Source organism: Myotis brandtii, unplaced genomic scaffold (assembly GCF_000412655.1).
Source record: "Myotis brandtii unplaced genomic scaffold, ASM41265v1 scaffold225, whole genome shotgun sequence".
NCBI classification, from domain to species: domain Eukaryota; kingdom Metazoa; phylum Chordata; class Mammalia; order Chiroptera; family Vespertilionidae; genus Myotis; species Myotis brandtii.
Genome location: NW_005358435.1, coordinates 1,500,478 through 1,510,474, shown reverse-complemented (window position 1 = coordinate 1,510,474; position 9,997 = coordinate 1,500,478). Strand labels below are relative to the sequence as shown.

Here is a 9,997-nt window from a genome sequence, read left to right as displayed (position 1 = left end):
GATGGAGAGACAGAAACATCAATGATGAGAGAGAATCATTGACTGGCTGCCGCCTGCACACCCCACACTGGGGATCGAGCCCCCATCCTGAGCATGTGCCTGACCTGGAAGTGAACTGTGACCTCCTGGTTCATAGGTCAACACTCAACCACTGAGCCATGCTGGCCTGGCGGTAATTTTAGTTTTCTACATTATTTTGTATTTTCCAAATTTTCTACAAGCATGAATTTAACATATAATAAAAATAACTGACTTACTCTAATTAAGGTGAATATTTTCTTTTGGTGTGAAAATACCAATGATGCGCTGTGCTGTCCCCTCGTACAGTGTTACTTGTTCCTGGGAGTGATGCTCTTTGGGGATATTTCATTGAAGAGAAGCCCCGGGGTGGCAGCTAAGTTATGGATGGAATGAGGGAACAATCCAAAAGGTCGGCTGCCGAAATGCCTACTGCATGAACTAAGTGAGTAAGTTCTGGTTTTACCCCAAGTTAGAATCCCAGAGGAGAGCAGAGAAACCCACGAAAGCCATCCACCTCTCCAGGCTCCTGCTGGGCAAGAAGAGGTCTGTGCAATTCACCAACTGACTTACAAAGAGCTCTCTTCAGCTCGGCACCCAGGGATTTCCGGAGACGGGCAGAAAATGAGGTTAAAATGTGCAAAGGTGGGAGGCAGGTAGAGAAGTGAGAGTCGATGTAAAATATGAGATGTTCATAGAATTTTTAAATTCCAAGGACTTTTTAACATTAAAATGAATGTATCGTATTTAAAAACATGGTTATTCAAGTGAGTAAGCTGGCAGAGTGAGTGGGAACCTGGCAGGTAAATAAAGCTATTTTAATCATCTACTTAATACAGGCTGTTGTGAAAACAAGAGCGAAACAGAAGGGTATTAAAGTAACAAAAGCCTTCCTCATCTCCCCACATTTCCTTCACTTACCAGAAACAGCCACCATCCAAATTCTTTCGTATCCTTCGAGACAATGTCCATGCGTGTACCTTCATTTTTAAGCATCAGAGGGGACTGTACTGAACAGAGCAATGAAACTTACTTTTTATTCATTTAATGACTGACCTTCAACCACTCTCCGTGTCAACACATATGCATCAACCAGGCCTTTGTGTTTCTGGAAAAGCTTTGTGGGGTCACTGGTGAATGTGACCAGCCCTACACTCACAGAAATCTTGGTTGCATCCTGCTAACTGCTCTCACAAACATGGCTGCTCCGAACATCCTGCAACATATTCATTCAAATACTCCATCAAATTCATTCCACAGGAGAAAAGCCTGCACACAGAATTGATGGGCCAAAGGGAACTTGCAGCTTATATTTTGGTATTATCACTAAATTGCTCTCCAGTAAGTCTCCCCCTAGCAGAGCATACGAATTCTCTTCCCCCGTCTCTGACTGTGGAATTCAATTTTGTTTGTAACGAACAGATGATTTCTATTCCATTGTGTTCACTTATCTCTATTATGTCCATGTATCTTCAAAGTACAGGCACTTTTTTACTTGGCCAGAGAGGATAAAAGTCACACATGCATGATCTGGGGATTAAGGAAACTCCTGCACAGCCTAGTGAGCATGAGTAATTGAGAATTGTTTGTAATTAATAACTACTCTTTTAAAGATACAAATTCTAATTAGCTGGCTCTTGATCTGGGGCTTATTATATGCCAGACACCGTTCTAGCTCTTATTTAATCTGCATAACAATTCTGGGAGGTACCAGTAGGCACTCGGATTATCTCCATTTTATAGGTGAGGAAAATGAGGCGCAGAGGTCTTAGACGATAGGACCAAAGTCACGCAGCAAATAAAAGGACAGAGCCAGGATTCAACCCGGGCATCCTGACTGGAGCCTTTGGGCTCCTGGGCACCAGGCCGTATTCCAAGCTCCTCTTTGGGAGATGTGGACGCACAGCTCCCTGCAACGCTTCATCACAGCATTTACAAGCAGGGCGCTCTTGATCTGCCCGCAGTGGGAGGCGCCCCGAGCCGGAGCTGCAGCAATGGCTGGATGACAGGTTTCCATTTTTATGTTGCTTTTCTACCTTCCCTCCAGTGACCACGTATTGCTTTTGTAACAAGAAAGCAAAGTTATGTTAAAATATTGACAGTTCTTAAGTACAGAACGCTTTCAATACCAGAAAGTGGCTCATCTCTAATGTCTTAGCCAATCTACCTTCCCACAGCCGCTCAGCGTGAGAAGGGTTTCGTGACCTCAAACCACAAAACCACAGAGACACCAGAGGCAGTTTCAAAATTCCCGACGGTAACATCTGTCCTGTTGCTGTCTCACACACATCTGGGAGAGCCTGTATGTCCACAGAACGTAGCACAGACTGAGCCCCGTGGGGTCTGCACCCTGATGGGAGTGTACCGCTGGAGGGGAGTGAGATGTACGGGACAGTAACAAACAACACCCCCCTCCCCCAAGCAGGATCTAAGGAGAACTGTCTGCTCTGGGAGAGAAGAGGAGGTACTTCCGGTGGGCCAGGGTAGGAGGTGGCATTTGAAATGGGCCTTTGTGACCACAGATCACAGCGTGAAGACCATGCACGTGCAGAGTTCCTGCAGAGCCTCAGACCTAACGGACAAACACATGATGTCTGTTTTCTAGAGGCCGAAGTCCCACACACTCACGTGAGGATCAAGCCATCTTATGAGCCATTTATCAGAAAAAGGCTGTACACAGGTATTACAAAGAGCCCTGATGGGTGATCCCTCCAAAGGCAAAATTTGTTTTGGTTGTAGTGGGGGGGAATAAGTAGTCAAATGCTGGCGCTACTTGATCTAGTTATGAGAGAAGCACCTTCAAGTTTTACCAAGAAAACCAGACCCCAGAAATTCCTTTAGCACTGGAGGTCCCAATGTAGGGTCAGGGCTTGGATGAGAAAATGATCTTTATTTCACTAGCCTCTACCTGAAACTGAGCAATTCTGTCCATTCTGGATGTGGGCACCAAACCACAGTAGCCTGAGCAGGATCTGCGATTTGGCCAACAAATTAGATATATTTCTGTATAACATCCTGGTTGTTACACAGATCTCAAAATACCACTTATGCTCATCACAGATCCCCAATGTCACAAGGTCACAGTACCAGTTATTGGTTCCTTCCCACCCACCCTCTTCCCAGACAAAACAAGAAATGAGAAAAGGACAGACAGGTAGGCCAAAACCAGCTGATGATTATCACTAGGCCAAAAGGCTGAAACGGGCCCATTTTAGAGATGAGGAAACCGAGAATCGGAAGTAGAATCTCAAGCCAGGTGTCAGCCAGTTCTTACCAGAGGCAGCGTTTTCTCACCTCCTTCCTCCTCAACCCCTTCACTCAAACAAAAGGTGTTAGGCGTTAGCCTTCTTTTGGACTGTTCTGTCATCACCCTATTCAGGTCCATTTGTTACTCTAACAAAATCTTTCTTTATTGGAGACCCAGCCCAGCCCTTGAGTTACAAATATGGATTCTGGAGCCACACTGCCTGGGGATGAAGCCCACTCTGTCCTGAGAAATTTCTTCACCTTCGTGCCTCAGTTTCCAAATTTGAACAAGGGGAGGGACTAGGGTGAGTGAGGCAGGACCCTCAGGTGCAAATATAAAGTGGTGTCGAAAATCTCAGTGATCGCTTGGCTGTGGTGGCCCAGTGGGTTGAGTAGCGTCCCATGGATCAAGAGGTCCCGGGCTCGATCCCCAGGCAGGGCACATGCCCGGGTTGTGGGCTCGATCCCCAGTAGGGGCCTGCAGGACGCAGCCAATCAATGATTCTCTCACATCATTGATGTTCCTATCTCTCCCTCTCCCTTCCTCTCCGAAATCAATAAAAATATTTAAAAACTTTAAAAAAAATCTGTGTTCAAGGTGAATTCTAAATGCAATTTTCTAAAATCCAAATCCAATGCAACAAAAAAATCCACAATGAACAAAATGCCAGAATTTTAATTACGGGCTCCAATTCTGCCCTGCATTGCAGGGCCCTGCCCTAACTGCCTGGCCAACTTCTAATAAAATTATTTACAAAAACAAAGTGGCTGGCCTGTGGGTCATAGTTGCCAACTTAAAAAGCACCGTAGTGAAATATTGTTCCTTGGCTCCTGAGTTTTCGGTGCCCTGAGCGAATGCGCCACTGGCCTCCTGGTCCCAGCTCTGGACGGCACCTGGAGAAGCAGATGAGTGAACACAGGCCAAGCTCTCAGGATAGCGTCTGGCCCAGAGGAAGGACACATCACCATGGCAACAGAATGAGGCCCATCCTTTTTCTTTAAGGAAGAAACTACATGCAGGGACAAACAGAAACTTCATGTTCTATAGTATTTAGAAGGCAGCAAGACGTCTTAAGCAGAGGCAAGCGAAAGGATGCCACTTTGGTTTTTGGGAGTCTCCACTGCAGTTCTCATAGCTGATCTGAATCAGGATCAAAAGGACCAGTTTTCCCAGTGCCCACCTGGCACTCCCCTATCTTCTGCACCGAGCAGCACCCTCCTCGAAGGGATCCCAGGAACTGCAGCATTCTTAGCACTTCTCCCCTGCATTTACCCAGGACCACTTACCCTGCTGTTTGCGCTCCAACAGTCCTGCTCAGGGGTCAGTACACTGTGGCCCTCCAAACCAGGGCCTGCTCTTTGTAGACAAAGTTGATGGCACACAGCGATGCCCATTTGCTTACCTATTACCTGCGGCCACGTTAGTTACAATGCAGAGCAACTACAACAGCAGAGGTGACAGCGTTGAGCAGTTTTGACAGAGACTAAAGCCAGCATAGCCCCAAATATTTACTATCTGGCCCTTTGCAGAAAAAGCTCACCCACCCCCCGGTCCAAGTGAAGTCAAACTACAAACACACTCACTCATCAATTTCCCCTTCTGGTCCACACCAGCCTTGGGAACGGAGGTGGGTATAGAGACGGCTTATCTGGGCTGCACCACGCCGCCGGCGGCCCCTCTGCCATATGGCTGTTTCCCATCTTATCTGGTGATAATCTGAGTATTTACCAGTCTCATCTGAGCAGGACGAGCCAGTTTATTCTCCCACTTCCTGAATTATTTCATAAAGTTGTATCGGAACACAGACTCACTCATTCTTTTTCTTATTGCCTATGTCTGCCTTTGTGCTAAAACCAGAGTTTACTCACAAGAGAGACGTAGGGCCCCACGATGCCTCAGATAGTCACTCTCTGGTCCCACACTTGTCACTGATCTCGGGTGCACTGGGAACCCAAATTCACAAGGTGGAGCCAGGGCAGATCTAAGACCTGAAGTTCAGGCAGCCGTTAGAGAAAGAAAAGCCTCCTGAGAAGGCCGACGTCATCCCTGTTTATCCGAGGGAGATAACACCGGAAGTCGGGGAACATGTGTGTGATTCTGATCTCTGGGCTCCCACTTGAGAGGTCAACAGCCCTCCTGTTATTAGAAGAGACGTGCAGATAAGACTCCTGCAGACAGCAGCCCGGTGACAGCGGGCACTGCGTTCCGCGACCACGTGCTTCTCCGAGCCACCGGAAACAATGTTCTAAAGCAAAGCACTGATCAATTCTATCGGGGGCGGGGAGGGGGAAGAGGGAGGTCTCATTTTCATCATTTCCTTACAACAAAGGGATTCAACAAGGTATATCACTCGCCTGACGTTAGACCTTAATGGTATCAGGTTTGTTCCAACGACAAGATTCATGACAAATGAAGCTACATACCTCTTGCTATTTCATAAGGGAAATAGTCGCTTTTATATAACCTATGAACATTTGTTTTCATGTCCTCTTTCCCACTTTACTGAAACCAATGGATCTACTTAATCTGTCTTAATGGCATCGATTTTTAGCCTGACCAGGGACACACAAGAACTTGTATCAAACAGAGACTGTATTTGAAGAAAAGATGCCAAAGTAGGAGAAAAAAAAAAAGCAATTTTAGATCAGTCAGTAGCCACTGGCCTTCGTAGCCTCCTAAGTTAACACATTGCATACCGCATAGAAATCTCTAAGACGTACGCCAGGGACCGCATGTTTTTGGGCAAACTGCACGTTATTTAAATCATCATAATACATTTTAGGTGTTGTTTTTCAATAATTATAACATTTTTATTTACAAAAACAATTAAACAATGAAAGTTCCTAGTACTTTTTTAACGTATGGTACTGCGTAAAACATTTTCCTCTATGAAGAGGGACCAAACAAAATTTACATAAGTATCTAGATTCGCTCCTTTTTCCATGGGCGTGAAAAACGAGAACACTCGTGAGCGGTCCTTAACACATGGCGCGAGAAACACGAGAAAACTCCTGAGCGGTACGAAATGTGTTAAGTACCATGTCCAATTTACAAGAGGTTTGGATTTTCACTTCTTGGTTGGTGCAGTACACACCCCGTGCTTCCTGTGATGAAAGACGCTAGTCTCAGGCTGTCCCATGCATCACAGGCCCAGAAACAAGCCCAGGGCCCACTGAGCCCCTCCCTCGTCCCTTCTTCACACAAATATTGAATTTCACAAAGCAGTGACAGGCTGAGCTTTTGTTAGCTGATCTTTGCTGCCACCTACCGGTCACACTGCATCTCCGGTCCCGGCAGGCAGCACCGACATTGGGAATCTGTGCATCTCCCATCACTGGAGGAGGGGTGGGCGGAGAGCAGACCACCACCTGTCCACGGGAGGAAATGAGTGTTCCTCTTACAGCATTAGGCAGATGAATTTTAATACAACTGACAAGAGGAACCATACAAAAATGTATAAGGCGAACACTCTTAAACCCACCACCACCAGGGTTAAGAACCAGAGCTTCCCAGAGCCTCCGTGTACCCATCCTCTCCCAAACCTTTCCCACCAACAGGTCAGTTTAGTTTTGTGTCCCATGGTAGTCTCAGTCGTTTAATAACTGCACCAGAGACGGCCCCGTCTTAGAAGTGGAGTCCATCATAAAGAAGCTGGTCCTACTGGGCAGAGCAGTGCTCAGTGGGCCCCACCCTGGTCACCTGGGCCGACTGGTCACCTTGCCTCATGGGTTCTTGGAGGGGAGGCATCTGCCTTCTGGCCACAGGGACTGCAGCCGGGGTGTCTGGAGGCCCATGAGTTGGGGGCAGCCATGCCCAGAGCTGGTGACGAAGTCTGGCTTGATGGCCACACCCAATGGCTGGGAACAGCCTTTGCCTGGGTTTCTGGGCAGCCTCCAGCTGCCCCACGGAGACCAGGGCGCCCGGCTGCCCGGAGGCACCCACCGCTTTCGGGCGGGAAGGTGACCAAGTCCGAGTTCTTGTTCTCACTCTGGTCGCTGTGCTGCTTCCTGTGGCATCGCAGAGAGTCGTCCCGGACGAAGGCGGCCCCGCAGGTCTCGCAGCGGAAGGCCCGCTGAGTCACGATTTGACTTTGGCCACGTGCGGAGAGCCGCCGTCTCAGGGCCCCTCCTTGCCCTGCGGGGCCCGGTTCTCCGTTTTGGCCTCGTCCCTGTGCACCTTGTCGAAGTGCTTGGCCAGGCTGCTGGACCGCTTGGTGTCGAAGCTGCAGAAGTCGCACTTGAAGGGGCGGTCCTTGCAGTGAACCCAGCTGTGCACGCGCAGGGCGGCCGCGCTGGAGCAGGAGTAGCTGCACTCGGGGCACTTCTCGGGGTGGTCAGCCTGGTGCAGCCGGCTGTGCTCCTGCAGGTCCGCCCGGTCCCGGCCCTGGAAGCTGCAGTGCAGGCACTTGAAGGTGTGCTTGATGCGGATGTGCGACTTGAGGTTCGCTTTCATGGTGCAGCGGACGTCACAGAACTCGCACTTGAAAGGCTTCTCCCCCGAGTGCACGATCATGTGCCTTTTCAAGTCCGAGCTGATTTTGAACTTGGCGCTACAGAGCCAGCACTGGAAGGGGGTTTCCCCTAGCAACGGAAGGTGTGTTTCCATTAGAGCAGGCAGGCAACACAGAACTCCCCCCAAACATGCGTCAGAACACTTGGCCGCAAAGAGACAGTTGGGTCTTTGAACTCCAGCCACCTGTAGCCTCCTAATAACACCCTTTACCATGTCTATTAACTCGCTGAATCCTCACAACAGCCCTGTGAATGGGCACCATTACTCCCCTCCCCCCATTTTACAGATGGGATAACTGAGGCTCAGAGGGGTCAACTTATTGATCTAAATAGCAGGGATCTGAACCCAGGCATCATGGCATCCAAGTCCATACTCTTCATGAGGACACTTCAGTTTCGATTCTAAACTCTCACTTAACCTGACATTTCAAAACTGAACACAGGAGGAGGAAGAGGTGCGTACAACGTTACAACCAACAGTTCCACACCCAGCTAACACTTAGAAGCATGCTTACTCTAGCGTTTAAGCTCAATTACATAGTTAATTGCCTTTTATTACCAGCGAAAGTTTCCCATTTTCCCAACTACAACACTGAGTTTTATTTATAGCAGGAACACGTGAAGATGGCAGCAGGAGACAAATACTGAGAGGCTATAGCTTCCCCTGCCCCCCTGGAGGCACTGCGAAGGGCTTTAGTTCTTTTGGAGGTCGTTACTTTACGTATCATCATCGTGACGCTACGCCAAGACGAGATCTCACTTATCCTACACGGGCACCCTTCCCCCCAGCGCCCTCCCGCATTGCTGGCTGTGGTTCTGACCTCCTAGCATTACCTTCCAAACTGACAGCCTCACAACTGTTAGCCCATCAGCTTCAGAGGTGTTTTTATTTTTGGAGGATTCCCTCTTCTTGTCAGGAATAGCTTTATTTTTACATTTAAGTTCAATAACATTTGCGAATTCTCAAGCTTTAACTAGTTGTGTTCAACTTTTATTTATTTATTTTTTTGTTAAACCCTCACTCCAGGATATTTTTCCACTGATCTTCTTAAGAGAGAGTGGAAGAGAGAGGGAAAGACAGAGAGAAACATCGATGTGAGTGAAACACATCGATTGCTTGCCTCCTGCGCACGCCCTGACGGGGGCTCGGGCCAGGGAGGAGCCTTGCAACCAAGGTATGAGCCCTTGCCCGGAATCGAACCCGGGACCCTTTGGTCCGCAGGTGGGTGCTCTATCCACTGAGCCAAACTGGCTAGGGCTGTTTTCAACGTTTAGAGTCTAGCTCCACTAAATCCTCTCTGAACGTCGTCAATGGGTTCTTTGACTTTAAGTGGAACGACGTGTAATGAAACCAGTTTTACCATAGGCTAACTGATATAGAGTTACATTCCTATCAATGTTATAATGAAACAACATTGAACAAAACAATGTGATCTGAGGACTGCTATAGAAGTAATTTATATTATGACTGAGTATGCGATACTCATCAGAGCCAACTATGGCACCAAGATTATGTGCACCCCCTTCCAGGATCATTGCCACACCTGGGTCAGTTGATAATATGCATCAAGGTTGAATTGATCCTCTTTTCCTACAGGTGCATTTTGGGCCACATTTTATCATGCATGCTCTTGACTACACTGCGAATTTCTTGAGTAAAAAGAATCTCATCATGATCTCAAGTTGTCCAGTCTTTTAGTTATGTAAGCATTTGCATGGAATTTCTAATGAATTTTCTGAGTTTCTGATGTGCTGATTTTTTTTCTCTTAGCCTCCTATACAAGTTTACCATCTTGCTACTTCCCTTTATTGCAATCCCAGCTAGCTATATTCAGATGTTCACATATAAAATACCCCATGTCAAATTTTTCTCCCTTGTTTTGACAGCGCTTATCTTCCAGTACCTCCCCTAGAATGGTGGCTTAGAGAAAAATCTGAGTCCTTGTATACACCTTTGTCTAGTCTGTCTTTGTACTTGAGACAGTTTGGCTGGGTATAAAATTCTACACTCAAAATGATTTTCCAACTTTGAAGCCACTGTCACTGAGAAGTCTTTCTAGGTGGAGATTGCTCTAGCCACTCCTTGGTCCTGCGTGGCATTTTGTGAAGCCTTCCACTCCCACGGCCCCTTAGAATTAGGAAATTCTTTTTGTCATTTCATTTTCTCACTTCTATTTTCTTTTCTTCCTAGACCTAGTCACAGCAACCAGACTTTTGGCTT

General features: G+C 47.5%; 1 protein-coding gene across 4 annotated transcripts in view; it reads right to left on the bottom strand.

Annotated features, from left to right (window-relative positions):
- Positions 1–7,290: 7,290 nt before the first annotated feature.
- The window catches only part of LOC106726091 (zinc finger protein 64 homolog, isoforms 3 and 4), a 7,181-nt gene continuing 4,474 nt past the window's right edge, over positions 7,291–9,997 (bottom strand). For all 4 annotated transcript variants that reach the window (XM_014539667.1, XM_014539666.1, XM_014539664.1 and 1 more), the window contains exon 3: positions 7,291–7,845. In XM_014539667.1, the coding sequence (XP_014395153.1) occupies positions 7,382–7,845 (464 nt within the window). In that variant the 3' untranslated portion in view covers positions 7,291–7,381. The remainder of the gene's footprint in view (positions 7,846–9,997) is intronic.